Source organism: Pelophylax lessonae (genome assembly GCF_965119305.1).
Source record: "Pelophylax lessonae genome assembly, chromosome: 8".
Classification (NCBI taxonomy): Eukaryota; Metazoa; Chordata; class Amphibia; order Anura; family Ranidae; genus Pelophylax; species Pelophylax lessonae.
This window is the reverse complement of record NC_138775.1, coordinates 86,406,883-86,429,342: the sequence shown is the minus strand read 5'-3', so window position 1 is coordinate 86,429,342 and position 22,460 is coordinate 86,406,883. Positions and strand designations below refer to the sequence as shown.

The window sequence follows — 22,460 nt, the reverse complement described above, 5'->3', positions numbered from 1 at the left end:
CTGTATTCTCTAAAAGGGCCATACTGGTAGGTGGGTAGGTGGTGGAACCGAGGGATAGTGCTTTGAGGTGGAGACAAGGAGTGACCGATCTCCTATATGCCTTTTATCAGTTTGGTTGCTCTTCTCTGCACTTTCTTCAGTTCCCCGATATTCATTTTGTTAACTAGTGCCCAAAACCAAACTGCATATTCCAGATGAGGTCTTACAGATGATTTGTACAGGGGTACAATTATATCTCTCTCTCTGCAGTCTATACCTCTTTTAATACAAGAAAGGATTTTCCTCACTTTTAAAACCACAGCTTGGCATTGCATGGTCTACCAGAACACCCAGATCCTTCCCTACCATTGACTCTCCCAGTTGTACTCCATGCTCAATACCCTTAGAAGGATCTCTCTAGTGGCTTTTTACCCCTCTTTTTATCCTTATCTCTGCTCATCTGGAGCATTTGTACAGGGGTACAATTATATCTCTCTCTCTGTAGTCTATACCTCTTTTAATACAAGAAAGGATTTTCCTCACTTTTAAAACCACAGCTTGGCATTGCATGGTCTACCAGAACCAGATGAGGTCTTACAGATGATTTGTACAGGGGTACAATTATATCTCTCTCTCTGCAGTCATCTCTGCTCATCTGGAGCATCACTGACTCATCAGCATTTGTATACCTCAGCAGTGTTGCCAACCTACCAGATTGAAATTTATTGACATGACACCCAAAATTTACTGGCATTTCCAAAAGTTACAAAATTACAGTTTTAAGTGCAAACTGCATATTCCAGATGAGGTCTTACAGATGATTTGTACAGGGGTACAATTATATCTCTCTCTCTGCAGTCTATACCTCTTTTAATACAAGAAAGGATTTTCCTCACTTTTAAAACCACAGCTTGGCATTGCATGGTCTACCAGAACACCCAGATCCTTCCCTACCATTGACTCTCCCAGTTGTACTCCATGCTCACTACCCTTAGAAGGATCTCTCTAGTGGCTTTTTACCCCTCTTTTTCTCCTTATCTCGGCTCATCTGGAGCATCACTGACTCATCAGCATTTGTATACCTCAGCAGTGTTGCCAACCTACCAGATTGAAATTTATTGACATGACACTCAAAATTTACTGGCATTTCCAAAAGTTACAAAATTACAGTTTTAAGTGCAAGTTTCAGTATTTAGGCTTCCATCAAGTTAATATGCAATTAGGTAGATATTAAGGCAAAAAAACACATTTCTTATTTTATTTTCAATATAGTAAGTAGGTAGCTCACGGACAGGACATGGCAGCCTTTTCCTGGCTTTGCCATTTAGGCCCCTTTCACACTTGTGCGACCTAAAAGTTGCGCAATTTTACCATGATTTTGCCGCGATTTTGACTTGACTTGAAGCAATACCTATGTCTATGGACCTCAAAACGCAATAAAATTGGGCCAAAGTAGTGCAGAGACTACTTTTAAGTCGTTCAGATATGAATTGTAATCATTGGAAATCATAAAGTACGACTTGTCTTGGGACTTTGAGGTCCCAAATCACAAGACAAGTCGCACAAGTATGAAAGAGGCCTTACTGCCAGGAGAAAAGTGCCCATTTTTTTTACTAGCTGCCAGTAAAAATACTGACGGTTGGCAACACTGTACGTCAGTTAACTTTTTATTTGCGATTGACAGCGGAACTATAAGTAATCCAGTGCTTGATAGCGGGTCTATGAACTAGGAACACACAGTTGCACACTTAAGGTTTATTAACAATCTCATGGCAATATGGCATTTTGAATTTTGACTTATAGTGCCGGTTCACACTATTGCGATGCGGGAACGCTGCAAATCTACTGTGTGTTCCCGCATCGCATTCGCAGCACAGGCAGTTCACACTGCCATATGCAAATCTCTGGGGGTGTCAATTCAAAGGTAATGACACCCCCAGATCAGCTCGCATATCACAGTGCAAACTGACAATTTGCACATGAATCGGATCGCACTGGTGTGAGCCACCATGCAATCCGATTCTGCTGCGGACCAAAAAAAGGGTCCAAAACGATTCAGATGCGAATTCAGCCATACAATCTGTATGGCTGAATTCGCACCACACAGACATCGCATGTGATTTTAGGAGCAGTGCGCTCCGAATCACATGCAATGTCTGTCATCGCAATAGTGTGAATCGGCACTTAAGGGTGTATTGCACTCAAAGGGATTAAATTATATCTAAACCACAAAAACAAAAATGTAATATTTTTACAGCATTCCAGTGCTTGGAGGTGGTGGCTGCAATATTTTTTTTTTTAATTAGGTTAAGAACATTTTCATGAAATATAGAAAATGCATGCTGATCTTGCAAGAAATGCTGTGTCCTTATCACTTCCGGTGAGCTAAAAAGAAAGCATAGAGAAATGTATCTTTCTTGTGTAAACTACAAGTCCCATGAATCCACCAGGTATTTTGAAGAAATCTGAAGTCCATTCATGGTAACATCCTTGGCTCCTTCCAGGTACAGTAGAGAAAAGAGTGTAGACATGAATAAACATGAAGTAGATTTTCTGCAGGATCACCAGGTGAAAATGTAGGTAGAAAAGAAATGCAGTCACCACATCTAATGACTGGTAAACTTCAATAGATTACATTTTTGTTTTGGGGTTTAGATACACTCTAAAGGCGTAGTATACACAGAGCTTGTTTCTTGTGCAGGGCTTACCTCCAAAGGAGCTGCTTGATGTGTCCTCTGTTCTTGTACACACAACTCTGTGAACAGCTTTGTACTCTCGGACACACCTGGCTATGCTGAGGACATCGATGCAGACATCTGTGCGTATAATCACCATCAAACACAGCAACACACATAAACCAGAATATGACACAGATCTGTTTAGGTATATATTGCAATTGAATATACACTAAATACACCAAACCAAAAAATTAGTAAATTATTTAAAGAATTAAAAAAATGAAATGTTTAACGTAAAAAGTCTATGTTAAAATTGTTGCAGAAAAGGAAAAACAAATCCCTAAAAGACCTCTTCAATTGTGATCTACCACGAGTAGAGCGACTAATAACTGTTTACCAGACGGACATGACTCTAATATTATAAAGAGTCATATCACAGTGATTAGAAATCCATACAGGTCCTCATACACATTCCCTGGGGATCTCTCCCTCTTGAAATAATCTCTTGAATGCCAAGGAATATCTCCAATGTTCCCGCCAGGTGAGAAGCTCAAACAGTACATGCAAATAAGTCCCCAAAAGAGAGAATAGTATGCTCTACATAGTGCGAAAACCGTAAAACTTAAATAAAGTATAGATAGAATTACGCTCACAATAGTTTAAAACAACAGAATATCTGAATATACCTCCCTTCCAGTGGAACAGGTTGATGCCACAGCAGGCTCCATCCTATGCATTTTGTCATAGATGACACCTTCTAGGGCATAATGTTTTTAACAGCGCTGTCTTGCTTTACCTACTTGCTTACTGGGCCAATTCTGACACTTCTCTCATATATGTAAAATTCAACCCCAACCCCCCCCATATATATATATATATATATATATATATATATATATATATATATATATATATACACAGTATCTCACAAAAGTGAGTACACCCCTCACCTTTATGTATCATCAATATACTTTACATCAGTGTAAAGTAGTGAGTGTACAGCTTGTATAACAGTGTACACCCCTAAGTGGAAATGTTTAAATTGGGCCCAAAGTGTCAATATTTTGTGTGGCCACCATTATTTTCCAGCACTGCCTTAACCGACGACATCACAGAGCTGGTGGATGTTAGATACCTTGCGCTCCTCCACCTTCCATTTGAGGATGCCCCACAGATGCTCAATAGGGTTTAGGTCTGGAGACATGCTTGGCCAGTCCATCACCTTTACCCTCAGCTTCTTTAGCAAGGCAGTGGTTGTCTTGGAGGTGTGTTTGGGGTCGTTATCATGTTGGAATACTGCCCTGCGGCCCAGCCTCCCAAGGGAGGGGATCAGGCTCTGCTTCAGTATGTCACAGTACATGTTGGCATTCATAGTTCCCTCAATGAACTGTAGCTCCCCAGTGCCAGCAGCTCATGCAGTCCCAGACCATGACGCTCCCACCACCATGCTTGACTGTAGGCAATAGACACTTGTCTTTGTACTCCTCACCTGGTTGCCGCCACACTTGCTTGACACCATCTAAACTAAATAAGTTTATCTTGGTCTCATCAGACCTCAGGACATGGTTCCAGTAATCCATGTCCTTAGTCTACTTGTCTTCAGCAAACTGTTTGCAAGCTTTCTTGTGCATCAGCTTTAGAAGAGGCTTCCTTCTGGGACAACAGCCATGCAAACCAATTTGATGCAGAGTGCGGCGTATAGTCTGAGCACTGACAGGCTGACCCCCCACCCCTTCAACCTCTGCAGCAATGCTGGCAGCACTCATACGTCTATTTCCCAAAGACAACCTCTGGATATAAGGCTGAGCAGGTGCACTCAACTTCTTTGGTCGACCGTGGCGAGGCCTGTTCTGAGTGGAACCTGTCCTGTTAAACCACTGTTTTGGCCACCCTGCTGCAGCTCAGTTTTAAAGTCTTGGCAATCTTCTTATAGCCTATGCCATCTTTATGTAGAGCAACAATTCTTTTTTTCAGATCCTCAGAGAGTTCTTTGCCATGAGGTGCCATGTTGGCCAGTATGAGAGAGAGATAGCGACAACACCAAATTTAACACACCTGCTCGCCATTCACACCTGAGACCTTGTAACACTAACAAGTCACATGACACCGGGGAGGGAAAAGGGCTATTTGGGCCCAATTTGGACATTTTCACTTAGGGGTGTACTCACTTTTGTTGCCAGCGGTTTAGACATTAATGGCTGTGGGTTGGGGACAGCAAATTTACAGTTATACAAGCTGTACACTCACTACTTTACATTGTAGCAAAGTATAATTTCTTCAGTGTTGTCACATGAAAGGATATACAGTAATAAAATATTTACAAAAATGTGAGGGGTGTACTCACTTTTGTGAGCTACTGTGTGTATATATATATATATATATACATATATATATATATATTTTTTAGCAGAGGCCATAGAGAATAAAATAGCTGTCATTGCAATTTTTTACGTCACACGGTATTTGCGCAACAATTTTTCTGAAACATACTTTAATACATTTAAAAAAAAAAAAACACTATATATAAGATGATGTTACACCCAGTAAATAGATACCCAACATGTCATGATTTTAAATTGCAAATTACAGAGGGGAACTAGTGCTAGAATTATTGCTTTTGCTCTGACGTTCATGACAATGCCTTGCATGTGTGGTTTGAACACTGTTTACCTGTGGATGAGACCTACGCATGCGTTCACAACTCCGCAAAAGCAAGGGGGCGGGAGCACAGCAATAACAAAAAATTTGTTTTTCTATTTATTTTATGCATTATTGTGCTAGAAATAGGAGATCTGATGGTTAACTTGTCAAAAGTTACAACATCGCAGGTAACAGATCAAACATCAGCAAACCGTAATATCGTAGTAATTAACTGAGATAACTTATAATAGTCCACCTCTTTTGTTTTTTTAACCTACATGGGATAACCTAAGAGGGTGGAGACGACCTATAGTTGGTTGCCACAGCAACAGTCAGCAGTCAGTAGTCTGCATATCCACATAGTTGGGGCCCAGAACTTTCTGTTGTTGTTCTCTAGGTGTCCCTTTAAGAGGTTGTGCATGCGGAGGCTGGTTACACTGGAGCTGTGATTAGAGTGTAGACAGGTGCAGGTCCCCCTCTGTTCTATAGGTGGCCCTGTGCCATTATTACAGATGAAATGGAGTCTGTTATGGGAATTGTCGCTTTAGGGACTTCATGAGTTTCTCAGAGTAGCCAGCTGTTGGATTAGATGCTGCAACCTCTTGAGAGCTCCGGCAGCCATCTCAGTGTGGGACCTTATATAACAAGATATCCAAGACATTCGGATATGCCTGGAGCAAGTGGTGGTTCAGGGACAGAGACTCTGCTAGTGACGGAAAGTGCATAGTGAAGGGAAAGGTTCCTGGTAAGTAAAGAAAGCTCAGGGACAACACCTTTCTGGAGTAAACATGGGGTCCTTCCCAGCAGTATTATAGTGCCAATAGTGCCATTCTGGTATGCAACAAGCCACCATCCCTCCAGTTGAAGCTGTCCTCCAAGAATACAGGTCCAAGCCTGGTGACAGTGTATAAATAACAACTGCTATATTTCCCTTTATCAGTGCCTATAAATAACTGTCTTTTTCATTACTTTTAATCTCTATGCAATATACAAAATAAATTAGGACATCAAGAACTGTGTGTGGTCTATCCCTGATTGGGTACCCTAGGCCATGCCTACAAGTGTACTGCAGTTCTGTTATATATAATACCTCTAATGTGATGGGTTAAAGAGAACCTGTACAATGACCAGGTAATGCGAATATCGTCGGCCAGTCAGCTTCTTTAAACGAATGACAGGCTGACAGTGGCTGCCGCTATTTGCATATAGCCACACACCGCATGTTTACCTGTGGATGTCAGAGCCTGGAAGCAGTCAGCTGTTTCCAGGCTTAGATATGCATAGATAACGCTCGGAGCAGCTACATGTGAAAAGCAGCATGGTAGTTCACAGATTTGCTCTGTGATTGAAGAAGAGCTGGTTTTCCTCACAACCTTAGTCTAATAAATGGTCAAATGTATTTTTTATTAGAATAATATACATACAGTAGATAATAATATACATAGAACAGGATACATCAAACAAACTTCTCTGTAGAACAGAAATATAAATAGGTCTGTGCTGAAATCCAAATTCCTTTACATATACTGTATGCATAACCCATCATGTGCATCAACTCTCTGCACACTGCTATACCCTCTTACACATTTCTTGGAAACTTTGCATTGCAATTTATGTTTAAGCTGGCCAACAGCGTCAAAGTAATCCCTCTCTGGCCAGTCCTTACACTACTTTACTTTCTACTCTACTCTAATTTACTTGTAATAGAAATAAGATATGTCTCTGCCTATTCCAAATAGCTTTTACATACAGTATATACACCCATAAGGGTTATATACAAAGAGGTGTGACCACATGAAAACCAAAACATCTAAATTGGCTCTCTATACACTACTATACAAAATGTGAACTAATAGGTGGAAGTGAGAACAATAAGGCAAACCTAACTAACTAAACTATGTACAGATGGCATGGTAAAGAGGGCAGAGCAAGATCAGGCTAAGGAGCAAGGAATAAACCAGAATGGGGAGTCAAATGGAGGAAGGGACATGGGGCACAAGGCAGAATACTAAGACAATATAGAAAAGTAGAGGAGTGACTGTCTAGTTCCTGACAGTTTCCATCTCTAAGGAGTGGCCTCTAGATGCTCCAACCAGACTTCATTATACAAGTCCAATTGAGGGATCCACATTCCAGTTCAAAGACATAATCTCCAATGCTTAGCAGATGTACCAGATTCCCTTCTTCTGAAGTCTGGAGACTGGCAAGATGTCCTGTCTATAAGAAGCTAGATGCCCCACTGGTGGCGTCTGGCAACTGGCTAGATGCCCCACTGCCATTGTCAGGCAATTGGTTGAGTGTCCTGTCATCCAGATTCTCTGAGAGATACGAAACTCAATACATCACTCAAAGCAGTAGGTACCCCAAGCTGGGATACCGTGGGTTATCTTAAGACTTAGCACTGGGGCCATTTGACAGTATCAGAAGCCTGACATCAGGGTGTTTTGTTATAACCAAGTAGTTTGCCTGGTCCCCAGGATTTGTTCTGCATTTCAACTGCCACATAGGTCTTTCCAATGCACTGGTTACCAAGCAAAGGTTCCCCAGTCCACTTGAAGTTGCAGCAAGAGCACCTGGAACATGGCAATGTACATATGGTTCTCGACCACCCCCCAGAAGATTGCTACTTCCTGGGCTGTTATGGCAAATGCACAGCAATTTTATCTGGGTTGTGACAAAGTACATATGGTACTGGACCACTCACCAGAAGAGCACTACAATCTGCAATTGGATCTTGGTCATAGCAAGGTACATATGGTACTCGACCACTACCCAGAATAGCGCTATTGTCGGTGTTGTTATGGCAAATACAGCTACCGGTTACAGAGGAAATGTCTTGACCACACCAGGCTTTGACACATCAGGAGCAATATACTCCAAAAGGGAGTCCAGCTGGGTAGCAGGCAAGGAATCAGCAGATTTCAGCTAGGCAACAAGCAGGGAATCAGCATTGTCTAACTGGGCAGCAGGCATGGAATTAGCAGGGTTTGGCTGGGACAGTCTTTTATAAATGTTACATTTAACCATGCGCTAAGAAGTTTTTTTTAAAGTGTGTTTCCGGCATTGTATAATAAACACAAATAAAGAGGAAGATCAGAAGAAATCACTAGCTGATTTGTGCACATGCAGCTGAAACAGCAGTACGGCCGTTGGCTCACCTTTTCATTTTTTCTAAAAAGGTGAACTAACCCTTTAAGTGTGTTAAGTGCTTGAAAGTTTTCATTTGCCCCTTTTTCTTACAACACAGCATTTACTAGCATTCAATTTTACTGCTTAGGGTTGCAAAATTCATAATTATGAGTTTTTAGATCATTCCATAGTTGATGAGGAAGGTAAAAAAGCCTGATACGGCATGGTCTATTTTTCCTTCAAGAAGGAAAAAATTCCTTCCTGACCCCCCCAAAGGCGATCGGCTACTCCCTGGATCGACAATCAGTGGTGTTACACTAATAGAATGGGTTGTTGCTTGCTGGATGCAGAAATTGTCCCAGATGTGTTGGTTTAGAAGTTTGGATTGCAGAGCTTGGTGGTTTCTCTGTAGAACAGAGTACAATATGCTTGGTGGTTTCTATCAAAAGTCTCTACAGAGCAGAGCAGGGTAACAGGCTTGGTGGCTTCTATCAAACGTCTCTGTAGAACAAGGTACAAAACTTGAATGCTTCTTGCTCCTATTGAGCTAATAAATGATGGCATCTGCTGGAATGTCCTGGTGTGCCTGCAAAATATTAAATAAGTGTTAATCATGCTCGTTACCATGCATGCTGGTATGTGTTTTAATGGTTGCACTGTAATGCATTTTGTGCAGGCGTTCCAGTGCATTTTGTTACTCCTTTCTCTTTTTTGTAATGTATGCTATTATCCACCATGTCCTATTTTTATTAGCGCAAACCAATAGAGGGCATTGGTGTGGACTGAAACAATAGGAAACAAGGCTATTTTCCTTGTTCTTACATTTAAACTGTGCAGTGTCAACCCGATAGAACACATTTGGATTGCATTAAAGGGGTGACTGCGAACCAGGCCTTCTCGTCCACATCAGTGCCTAACCTCACAAATCGGCTTCCGGAAGAATGGTCAATCATTCCCATAGACACACTCCTAAACCTTGTGGACAGCCTTCCCTGAAGAGTTAAAGCTGTTATAGCTGCAAAGGGTGGGCCAACTCAATATTGAACCCTACAGACTGAGACTGGAATGCCATAAAAGTTCATGTGCGTGTAAAGGCAGGCGTCCTAATATTTTGGTAATATAGTGTGTATACTGTATGTATTTATTCAGGAATATTTTATACAATTTTATATATATATATATAATATTTTTTTTGTAAGTATTTTTTGAGTGATTTATTTTTCTCCTTACAACAGGATTCCAAGTTCAGGATTCACAGCGGAAGTAATGTAACTGCACTAATCCCATCTGATGCAGCAATAATGGCTCTAAGTCAGGAGAACAGAATGTTTTGGATGGATTCTTATATGATGCCTTTTCTAATCCGGTAAAAATTCTACTTTCCTAATATGTACTCTGAAAGGTGGTGGCCATTCCAGTTCCCATACATCCATAGGTGGATGGATGGAAATCCACAGGAGATAACTTTTATATGTTTGCCCAAACTCAAAATCAAAAAGTAGTATACTGCAGTTTACCAGTTCTTACATATGGTGATTAAATAAGTTTGCTTTTTTCAGACTAAGGACATTTTTGGCAAGTACACTAGGGCTCGATTCACATCTGTGCATGTTGCTTTAAGCATTTCTGCAGTGCTTTTGCGGGGTTTTTTTTTACCGCAATTTTACTGCGATTTGCATTTTTACGCTTTTTTTTTTTTTTTAATTTGTTGTTAATCAGATTAAAAAACTCAAATTGCGGCAAAAACGCACAACATGCTTTTCTGCAGCTTCTCTATTGAAAACTATTGAAACAAAAATGCAAAAAAAGCACCTTTTGCATTTAAAAAAAAGTCCCTGACCCTTTTTAAAAATGCAGGAGCACAAAAATGTATTGATGTGAACATGTGCCTGCGTTTCTGTGAAAATTATGAAAAAAACGCATTGGTGTTAATAGAGCCTAAACAGCTGTTGCTTTTGTCCTTGTCACATACTGTGAGCTGACGCAATAGCAAAAACAATGTTTTCTCACTTTTGTAAACTACTAGTCCCATCAATGGGCTGTGTAATGGAGATAAACAAAAGGCAGACAAGTCTGAAGTCCAGCCTGTGTGACAACCATGACTACTTCCATAGATACCATACCATAGGTATAAGACTTGAGTGTAGACATGAAGGGACAAGAAGTACCATATGTTATTCACAGGATTACCAGAAGTGAAAAAAGAAGGAAAAAGATAATGAATGCAGCCACCAAATCTATGGACTGGTAAGCTGCATTATTACATTTTGTTTTTGGGTTTAGGTAACTTTTAACCTAAATCTTATATGCAAAAGAGCTTTACATTATGCTTGGTTTTTACTAATGTCTATGACCACCATTAGAGATAGATAAATATATAACATTTTCATTATATTTAAATATAGTGCATGTCCTGACAAACTTTGTACCTAGGCATGCTATATCCTATTTCTCTTTCGTTCATCGACTGACACAGTGCTCAATAAATCATAAATAGTGGGTTATATTGCCTCCTCCAGGAGTAGGACTAGGTAGAACAAAAAACACCTGGCTACGCCCATGGGCCGTCCTCAGCTAGTATATAACCCCCCTCTCTGCTCTAGGTAATCAGTTTTTAATCTGTCTAGTCAGGAGTAGGGAAAAAGGACAAAAGAAAAAGGGGCGCACCGACCTAGTGCATCACCACTGGAAGCATTTATTAAAATATTAAAAAGTATACAGTATACTCACAAGACAGGTGTGATAATACACACATCAATATTGCACATAAAATCTCTCCAAGGTAGCCAAAGTCCCACGCAAAGCTGAATGGCATGCAGTGTGTCACATGGGGCTGCTATGGCTGGGCTGACGCGTTTCAGGAGCGAACCCCCTTCCTCAGAGCCAGAAAAATTGCTCTGGCTCTGAGGAAGGGGGTTCGCCCCTGAAACGCGTCAGCCCAGCCATAGCAGCCCCATGTGACACACTGCATGCCATTCAGCTTTGCGTGGGACTTTGGCTACCTTGGAGAGATTTTATGTGCAATATTGATGTGTGTATTATCACACCTGTCTTGTGAGTATACTGTATACTTTTTAATATTTTAATAAATGCTTCCAGTGGTGATGCACTAGGTCGGTGCGCCCCTTTTTCTTTTGTCTTTTTTCCCAGTTTTTTCTGGATACCCTTGATCCTGAGGGGGCAGCAAGACCACAGGCTTCTTCCTATTTGTGTCTGAAGTATCCCTTTTTCCTCCGTCATACTCAACTCGAGGGCAGGAGATTTGCTTTATTACTGATAGTCAGGAGTAAGGACCTGGGCTCCTGGCTGGGATCTCTATTCCTAGCAATTTTCTCCTTTCTTACATCTTTGTTTTTTTTTCTCTTGGGAGATCTACAATCAACTGCCAAACTGGGTGACAGGCTGGATAATCTAGATCCAGTGGTCCCCCCAGCCCAGCAAGTGAATGCAGACTGCAGCTACGCGCTAGGTCAGCCGCGACATAGCCTCACGGACAGAGGCTGGCCCACGAGTTAAACGTCTTTCAGGGTCGCATACGACCGGGCTTGGGTCTGAGTCGCAGCGGTCCCTTGGCCAACAGCTCCCCTACTTGAGTGGAGAGGAGTTCTGTCTGGAGTGTTACCGACACCTTGGAAGGGTAAGTACAGTCCTTCCTCTCCACTTTTGGTGGTTTTCTTTCGGGGGGATGTGGGTAACCTCCAGGGACGGTCTAATCTGCCTGCAGGTTCCCACCTCCCATCCCTAAATCCCTTACTGAGCTGGGCTTCCCCCACTCCCTTTCCACCCTGTCTGGACCTGGAGTCTGGTGGGGGTCCCAGGGCAGAGGATGCAGTAGAGACCCCCCGGGGTCTCCCCCACTATCCCCACTCTGTAAGGGTCCTGGGATAGTGTGTGTCCCGCCCTGGTAGTCTGGAGGGGTCCCATTGTAGGAGACCTCTAGGTGCATGCCCTGCTGTTTGCAGTGTGGGTATAGTGCAGGGGGGTCCCAATGCAGAGATTGGTGCAGAGTGCACAGCGGAGTCTCCCCTAAACGTGTGTCCTACCTTTGAGGGTGTCCCCTTGCAGAGGGGGCAGCATTGCAGAGGGTGCAGGAAAGATCCCGGCAGCATGCTTTAGTTTTGTAGCTGATGGTGGCCATTTTCCCTTAGTCTGGCTGGTCTCCGGTTGGCGGCCATGTTTGTGTAGCCGGATGATGTTACAAGGGCCATTTTCCCTTAGTCTGGCTGGTCTCCAAATGGCGGCCATGTTTGTGTAGCTAGATGATGTCACGGGCCATTTTTCCTTAGTCTGGGGGATGCTGGAGACAACTGAAGCCTCGTGGGGATGCCGAAGCTCCTCCTCTTCCTCTATCTCCTTAGTCTCCTCTTCCTGTGCCCGGGACATGTGAACAGGGATAGCGTCCATGATGATGCTGGGTTTGAATTCCTGGCGCTCCTCTGGTCGGTAGGGTGAGTCTTTGGGGGTCCCTGGTATCTCTCTCTCTGCTGATAGGTACCCTGAACATTGAGGGGATCCTTTAGTGGTGCCAAAAGATCATTTTTGTACTGCAAGGTATTTCTTTCCTTATAGAACCTCAGGGTCACATCTCCCTCACTGACTCCCTCATGAAGGTGGCAGGTTCCTCGGAACCCCAGTTTCCCAAGGTTGCACTGATGGCAGTCCTGCAGCTCTTAGTGTCCTGGGTGGAAGTGGCATGTGGACAAAGGCCCAGGAGTAAGCATCCCCCCACCTTCCCCTGATCAGTCTGTCTCATCTGATTCTGAGCCTGATGCCGCCGCGGATGCAGCCCGTCCAGGGGGACTTAATATCACACCCCCCTGATACATCCATTAGTGAGGATGATTCCTCCATGGTCACAGCAGCAAAAGAAAAAGGTGATAAACGCACTTATCACTGCAGTGCGTGAGAAGATGAAAATGGAGGATGCAGCTGATGTAGCCACAGACGTGGCTGTGTCGTTTGGTATGCACAAGTCGCATCGTACTCCAAAGGTGTTTCCTTATTTGTCTTATTTTGACAGGTTTTCCTGTAAGGAATGGGAACAACCAAAATAACCCTTGGTGGCCCCCAAATGTTTTGCTGTACGTTACCCTTTTGAGGAGTCACTTTTTAAAAAGGGGACTAGTCCACCAGTGGTGGACCCTCCTATTTACAGGTTGAATAAAGTAACCATGATCCCAGTAGACGAATCCCCGTCCTTTAAGTACCTGGCTCACAAGAGAGCGGAGGCTGTGGCACGCAGCATGTTTACTTTGGCTGGTTCAGCATTGCAGCCAGTCTTTGCCCCAGCCCTGGTGTCTCAGACCCTAACCGAATGGGCCAAGCTATTGCGCCAGGGCCTGGGGGGGTGAGCAGGTCCCCGCTGCTTATGTTGATTTAGCGGACCAGTTGGTCCATGGCCTGCATTTTGTTTGTGATGCAACTTTTGGATACAGCTCCTGTGCTGTCCAAACTTTCTGTTTTAGTAGTGGTGATTAGGCACGTGCTGTGGCTTAAGAATTTGTCCACAGACTAAGCCTCTAAGAAATCTTTCATTACTCTGCCCTTTCAAGGCGATCGCTTGTTTGGGGCTAACCTGGAGGACATCATTGGGGTATCAGGGAGGGGGGGGGGGGGGAGAGTACCTTCCTGCCACAGTCAGGGAAAGGGAAGGAGCCTTGCCGCAGACAGGTGCCCTCCTTCTCGGCCCATAGAAAATACTTTTGTGTTTCTGGGACAGAGAATAAGGGAAATAGATCTTTTAAATCTTTCCCCGGGAGGTTTCAAGCAACCTTGGTCTAGTAAGCCTAGAGCTAGCTTACCCGGGCTAGCAGACAAGATTTCCTCAGCATGAAGGTCTGCCCTCATCTATTATTAGGGTGGGGGGACATCTTTGCTGATTTCCGGTCCCGTGGACTTCTTTGGTGAGCGGGTTCCTCTGATAGACGCGGCAGATGTCCAAGGACCACGGTAAGGCCATTATCATCCTTGGCTCAGGCTTCCTGTGAGGAATCAAAAACGAGGATCTTCCAATCATCCTGGTGGCCGTAAATGTCCTTGGGGGCTTCCTCTCAGAGAAGACCAGTTGTCCCAAAGGCTGATCTACCATCCTGCTTTACACTCACTGGTTTTAATTGCTTAGTTATTGAAAGCCAGGTACTGAGGGATAGAGGTCTGCCTGGATCAGTAATCCCTACTATGGTGAAGGCGAGGAAGTCGTCTTCCAGCAAGATATACCATTGTATGTGGAAAGTGTACATTTCTTGGTGTCAGTCGATTGGCGCTCATCCTCGACCCTTTTCTGTGGCTCGGATCTTAACATTTCTTCAACGGGGTGTTGATCAGAAGTTGGCCCTGAGTACCATCAATGGCCAGGTGTCTGCCTTGGCAATCTTCTTTCAGCAACCCCTAGCTATGCACTCTTTAGTTTGTACCTTTGTTCAGGGGGTTCGACATGTGGCTCCACCTGTACGGTAACTTTTGCCGCCATGGGATTTAAATTTAGTGCTTTCAGTTCTCCAGAAACCTCCATTTGAGAATATTTGGGAGATTCCCTTGCCTACGTTATCCCAGAAGGTGACATTCTTGGTGGCTATTTCCTCAGCCGCAGGGTATCAGAATTGGTAGCATTATCCTGTCGCAGTCCTTATTTACTGGCCCATAGGGATAAAGTGGTTCTTCGTCCCTGTCCATCATTCCTGCTCAAAGTTGTCTCTGACTTCCATTTGAATGAGGACATTGTGCTGCCTTCCTTGTGTTCCAAGCTGGCTTATCCCAATAAATTTGATTTGAATACCTTGGATGTGGTTCGTGCGATTCAGGTGTATCTGGCAGTTACTGAGTCTTTTTGGAGGTCAGACTCGCTTTTTGGGATTACGGACAGACCAAGAAAAGGGCTAGCCGCTTCTTCAGCTACTATCTCCAGATGGATCAGACAGACGGTGACTCAGGCCTTTTCCATTAAATGTCAGATTTCACCTTTCCCTGCGCATTCTACTTGGGCGCTGATTGTTTCTCCGTCGTCAGGCCTCAATATCGCAAGGCCGTCTGTGCATACCTTCACAAAATTCTATAAGGTAGATACTTTGGCATCTGCAGATGCTTCTTTTGGCCACAAAGTTTAGCAGGCTGCTGTTTAAGAGGGCTGTTCCCTCTTGAGGGGTGTTTTTTCTTTAAACCTTTATTTTTCATATGGGGCTCCTGTGACCCAGTTAAGGCTCCTGTGTCCTGGTTAAGGGCTCTTATGTTTAGCTTTGGGTCATTTTCCCCACCCCTCATTTTCCTTTTGGCACTGCTTTTGGACGTTCCACTAGTTATGATTTATGGAGCGCTGTGTCCATTAATGAACGAAAGAGAAAATGGGATTTTTGTACTTACCGTAAAATACATTTCTCTGAGTTCATCGATGGACACAGCAATCACCCCTCCTATGGAGTTCTGATACTTCTAATACTGCTTGCTACTAAACTGATTGCCTAGAGCAGAGATGGGGGTTATATACCAGATGGGTATAGTCAGGTGTTTTTTGTTAAGCATATTCCTAATTCTGAAGGAGGCAATATAACCCACTAGTTATGATTTATGGAGTGCTGTGTCCATCGATCAACTCAGAGAAATGGATTTTACAGTAAGTACAAAAATCCCATTTTTCACACATGCATTTTTTTCATCTAATTATTGTAATTTATGTGCCCATTACAGAGCACACTTTCTCCAGGAAGCTTACATATCGGATCAGCTAAAACAACATGCAAACCGGGAGCTTGCCACCTTGGACCCCAGAACCAAATGGGAGATAAGAATTATTGAGGGGGTAACTACTTTGCCGTGTGTACACCATTTGTTTAATACTAGAAGGCACATAACAAAGTCTCAAGAACATTATCCCACAGAAACCAATCAGGGTTCAGCTGACTTGAGCAAACTGAAATCTGAATTAAAGCTGTATGCTACTGCACTTTGCACATTTTTAATCTTAATAAATATATGTAGCGCTACCCCCGTAGGTGCCGCTAGAATACTTTCGCTTTAACTCTTTAGCCAGGCACACAGTATTTTCCACAGCCAGGCACACACTTGGACTCGTTTCTTGAATAATCAGGCTAGGAAGTTTTGGTTGTTTTCAATGTTTTAATGAGAACTTGGATATGGAAGGAAATGTGGTGTGATACTCCAGATTCAACTAATTACAGGGAGGACAACTTCTTCAGCTTAAAGAGGAAGTAAACCCTCCTCTGACACTTTCACCTATAGGTAAGCCTATATTAAGGCTTACCTATAGGTACTGTAAATATCTCCTAAACATGTACCGTTTAGGAGATATTTACATTTGATGCAGCCAGTGACGTCACTGGCGCATGCGCTCTGAAGGAACGGCCGATCGTGCCGTTCCTTCAGAGCCCTGTGCCGTGACCGTCGGCTCCCGCGGCTCCGGCCAATCAGATGGCCGGATGCCGCGATCCCGGAAGACGGGCGACTTTACATGTCGCCCGTCATAGAGGTAAGAGAGCGGCGCGGTGAGGGCTCGTTCTAAGGTAAGTATTTGATAATGAGCTAGTATGCGATGCATACTAGCTCATTATGTCTATCTTTCAGGATGTAAAGAAAAAAAAAAAAGTTTTTCTCGGTTTACAGCCTCTTTAACTGTGGAATTCCTATTTGCAGCAACATGCACTCTTGAGCAAGTATTCTATGAGAAGGAATGACTATTGCTCTTCAGGACACTAGCCAGTACCCCTTTCTGCTGCACCCAGTAGCTGACTTTCCTAGCACAGAGGGGTAGCCTACAAAAAACAAACCCCTAGATTTTTGGTCTGAACTCACATGAGTCACATCCTGATCCTGTCAGGCATGGCTTCCCTCTTTTAGAACACATGGGTCAGCTCTCCAGCTTCCAGGCCTCCAGCCTGATGCCACATGGCAGCAAGTGCTTAGGAGGACAAGGCGTCCTCTCCTCAACTAGACTCTCCTTTCCAGGCAAATACCACTTCCTGTGTCTCCTCACTGAATATAAATACCCCTTCCTAGCATGCATAGGGGCCCCTATGCCTGTAATTGGCTAAGATGGCATCCATATTCATGCCACTGATCTGCATTAGTCACTCCTGTCCACCCAGCAATTTCCAAAACTGCCTGGATACAGATGAGTCAATGCAAATACAGTAAAACTTGTTAAACACACAGGACTCCCTGGCTGTGTTCAGTCTGCCTGTCTCTCTGTTAGGCAGGAAAATGACTTTAATGCTGTCTGCGTCCCCTCTGAAGAGCTTTGCTCTTTCTTTTTCACAGACCATTGACATTGAGACAGAAAGTTAGGGATAATATAAACTTACTGGAACCAAAATAGATTTAAAAAACCTTTCCCTGGGGACAACTGTCTGGGAGAGGATTTATCTTATTTCACTCCCTGTTGTGTCTTGTGACTGGCAGTAATGGTACACAGACATCAAAGAAATAAAATAAAAAAATCAGAAATGTTATCTATTCTCTAATCTATCCAAATTTAAAAAAAAAAGTTTTGGTTGTGGACATATTATTGTAAAATGGCTTTATTTTTCTGACACAGACCACATTACCCCCAACCTTATTGCTTGAATTTGAAGGACTTTCTTCTTTTATTTTTTTAGAATCTAACGGTTAATAATGCAAGTGTTATCGCCCAAGATATTCCAGCCTCAAATGGATTTATTTTCATTATTGGAAAGGTTAGTATTTAAATCTGGAATTGTAGCAGATTGCAGTACATTAAATGTTTCCATGTATTTGAGAATACATCGATTTAGTTATTTTACCTGTATCGGTTGTTCATTACCCTACCTTTCCAGGGGTCATTAATGCTTCAATGCCTAGGCCAATTTTAGCAGCATTTCTATGCGTTAGTTATGACTATAACTTTATTGCTAATTTGCCTACCTAAATAATTTTTTCCCTTCTTTTAAAGACATGGATTTTTGGTACTTTGTTTTAATAAATACCTGGTTTTGATTTTTTATTATAAGCTGACAATTGTACACAAATTTGAAAAAATGCAATTCATACTTCATTAGCATATAATTCACTTTTTCCTTTTTTTTTTTTAAATTAATGGTCTGCATTTCACTTGAACAACCACAGCAGGTTGACCTGCTTCTGCCAAAGTGCCTTTCCTTGTGCGAAACACAATAAGAGCCCATTCACACTAGGGCGACTTATGTCGCCCCAGGTCGCTTGACATAACAAAAGAAATGTTAATCAATCAGTGCCATCTTAATTGGCACTACTGAAGTCGCTCCGACTTCAGAAAAGGGTCCTGTACTACTTTGAGGCGACCTGTGATCCGACTTGTCCCATATACTTCAATGGGAGTCGCCTCCTTATCTTAATTGACTTGTGATCCGACTTTCCTTAAAAATGATATTGAACAAGAAAAAAACAGCATTTTTCTTATAATTTTTATTAAAACATGAATATGTCTTCTGTCCACCTGGCCGTTTTTCTTGCAGGCATTTATCGGGCATTTTTGGAGGCAGGCATGAAAGTGAAAGTGTACCTGTGAAGTTTCAGCTCTGTAGCATGTCCAGAACCCCCAAAAAATATAATTTTTCCTATAATTTTTATTAGAACATTAATACGGCTTCTCTCCACCTGGCTTTTTTTCTTGCAGGCATTTATCGGGCATTTTTTGAGGCAGGCATGACTTTTTTTGGATTTAGTGTCTGGGGGGTCTAAAAAGTGTCCCTGTGAAGTTTCAGCTCTGTAGCATGTCCAGAACCCACACTGAACCCACAATGCTGTATTAATAATTATAAGAAAAATGCTTTTTTTTCTGGTTCTGGACATGCTATAGAGATGAAACTTCACAGGGACACTTTTTTGGACACCCCAGACACTAAATCCAAAAAAGTCATGCCTGCCTCCAGAGACACCAAAAAAATGCCCGATAAATGCCAGCAATAAAAAATGCAAGGTGTAGAGAAGCCGCCACACTGCTGTATTAATAATTATAAGAAAAATGATATTTTTTGGGGGTTCTGGACATGCTACAGAGCTGAAACTTCACAGGGACACTTTTTAGACCCCCCAGACACTAATCCAAAAAAAGTCATGCCTGCCTCCAAAAATGCCCGATAAATGCCTGCAAGAAAAATGCCCAGGTGGAGAGAAGCCATATTCATGTGCTCATAAAAATTATAAGAAAAATGCTCTTTTTTTTCTGGTTCTGGACATGCTACAGAGATGAAACTTCACAGGTACACTTTTTAGACCCCCCAGACACTAAAGACATGCCTGCCTCCAAAGACGCCCAAAAAATGCCCGATAAATGCCAGCAAAAAAAAAGGAAAGGGAAATTAGGTCACAACACATCATATTCTGATTGGCCAAATACAAAGACTTACAAAGTCGTCTCGCATGAAGTCGCACCGAAGTCGCGATAAAAGTCGCGCTAGAAGTCGCCCCTTATGAGGCGACTTTAGTGGTCGCGGCAGTGTGAACCGGCTCTAACAGCTGGTTGTGGCTTGTTTGTAAATAATGACGTGATCACTATGGTTGTCTGTCATATGGATTACATGATCAAGATCATGCTGATTGGTTTCTGATTGCTGTATCTGACAGGGTTGCTGTGAGAGAACTAATGCCTGTTGTATCTGGCAGTATTGGCCACTAGTTTTTCCATGTACATATTATCAGTATGAGGCATTGTGATGAGGCATGTTCCAAAAAAGTGGTTAGAACCTCTGTCAGTTTTTTATTGCTGTCTGTGTCCTTAGTGGGGATGTTTTCTCTCACTTTGTGTCTCAGTAGGAGACTCAGAAAAACAGTAAGTGAAAGGAAGCAATTTCTCCAGCTGGACACCACCCTCATTTGTTATGCTGGTGTCACTAAGACAAATACGGAGATCTCCTCAATAGAATCAGACATTAATAAAAACCTCACAGATCTTCTAAGACTTCCCTAATCTATCACTCCTAAAAACAACCTGGCTTGATTTGGAAGTTAAGATCCGTGTTTCATTGTGTATTTACTAACTTTGAAAAATTACTCTGGAATATTTGTGCCTCTAACCAATTAGAGAAAAGTAAGTAATTTGGAACCTTTGCTATACAACTCTGTTATGCGCACTTAAGAACTGGGAAAAATGGGGAACATGTTTCAATCATATTACAAGGCAAAGCAATGCTAAATAGAATCAGTGAGATGCATTATGAGACAGATTTACAGTGGCTTGAAAAAGTTTTCAAGCCCCTTAAAATGTTTTCACATTTTGGCATGTTACAACCAGAAACGTAAATGTATTTTATTGGGATTTCATGTGATAGACCAACTCAAAGTGGTGGCACCAACACAAAGTGGCGGCACATAGTTGTAAAGTGTAAGGAAAATGATAAATGGTTTTCAATATTTTTTTACAAATAAATATCTGAAAAGGATGGCGTGCATTTGTATTTAGCCCCCTTTAGTCTGATATCCCTAACTAAAATCTAGTGGAACCAATTGCCTTCAGAAGTCACCTAATTAGTAATTGTAGTCGTCCTGTGTGTAATTTATTCTCAGTATAAATACAGCTGTTCTGTGAAGCCATTAGTGAACAAACAGCATCCCGAAGGCCAAGAAACACACCAGCCAGTTTAGGGATAAGGTTGTGGAGAAGTTTAAAGCAGGGTTATGTTATAAAAAAAAAACAATCCAAGCTTTGAACATCTCACAGAGCACTGTTCAATCCATCATCTGCAAATGTAAAGAGTATGGCACAACTGTAAACCTACCAAGACATGGCTCTCCACCTAAACTGACAGGCCTGGACAGGGAGTGCATTAATCAGAGAAGCAGCCAAGAGGCCCATGGTCTCTCTGGAGGAGCTACAGAGATCCACAGCTCAGGGGAGAGAATCTGTCCACAGGACAACTATTAAATGTGGCCTTTATGGAAGAGTGGCAAGAAGAAAGCCATTGTTGAAAGAAATCCATAAGTTATGTTTGCACTGCAGTTAGCAAAAAGCCATGTGGGGGACACAGAAAACAAGTGGAAGAAGGTAGTCTGATCAGATGAGACCAAAATTTAACTTTTTGGCCTAAAAGCAAAACGCTATGTGTGGTGGAAATCTAACACTGCACATCACCCTGAACACACCATTCCCACTGTGAAACATGATGGTGGCAGCATCATGTTGTGGAGATGCTTTTATTCAGCAGGGAAGCTGGTAAGAGTTGATGGTCTAAAAAAGGGCAATCTTATTAGGTTTACCTTCTTCGGAGGTTCACCTTATAGAAGGACAATGACCCTAAACATACAGTCAGAGCTACAATAGAATGTCTTAGATCAAAGCATAATCATGTGCGAGGATTGCCAAATAAAAGCCCAGACCTAAATCCAATTGAGAATATGAGGCAAAAATTGAAAATTGCTGTTCACAGACGCTCTCCACCCAATCTGACTGACCTTAAGGTAGTTTTCAAGGAAGAATGGGCAAACATTTCACTCGCTAGATGTTCAAAGCTGACATACTCAAAAAGACTTGCAGCTGTAATTGCAGTGAATGGTGGTTCTACAAAGTTTTGACTCAGGGGGCTGAATACAAATGCATGCAACACTTTTAAGATATCTATTTGTAAAAAATGTTGAAAACTATTTGTGGAAAATCTCAAGGGGTATGAATACTTTTTCAAGGCACTGTATTACAAGGTTACAGCCTGAGTTATAAATCCACCTTTGGCTGCTCTATAGTCATCTTTGTGGCTCAATGAAACCTGATCCTGATCACTACTTTATTATGTGTCTGATTAGAGAGAAAATCTGTCTTCTCTTTAGTAATAAATCTATCTTTGAGCTTTGCAAACTGTCACACATGGCTGCCCTGGAATACAAGTACATAGGTCTGTAAACCTGTCTTAGAGATTTTGCTGACAGAGATGCAGCCTGATGTGCGACTAATTGTTTTGCTAATTTGTTTTATAAATATCCCCAATGTGTATTAAAGCGGAGTTCCAGGCTAAAATAAAACTAGGTGTAATCCAATTTAAGACACCCCGCCCACCCCCCCCCCCCCCACACACACCAGTCCTTTTTTTTTGGGGCGTT

General features: G+C 42.4%; 1 protein-coding gene across 1 annotated transcript in view; it reads left to right on the top strand.

Moving 5' to 3' along the window:
* STAB1 (stabilin 1) overlaps positions 1 to 22,460 on the top strand; it is a gene marked incomplete at its 3' end in the record, with an annotated part of 476,721 nt that overhangs the window by 150,895 nt on the left and 303,366 nt on the right. Inside the window, exons 28-30 of the mRNA XM_082266286.1 lie at positions 9,662 to 9,792; positions 16,107 to 16,218; positions 18,032 to 18,109. Coding sequence (XP_082122412.1) covers positions 9,662 to 9,792; positions 16,107 to 16,218; positions 18,032 to 18,109 — 321 coding nt within the window. The remainder of the gene's footprint in view (positions 1 to 9,661; positions 9,793 to 16,106; positions 16,219 to 18,031; positions 18,110 to 22,460) is intronic.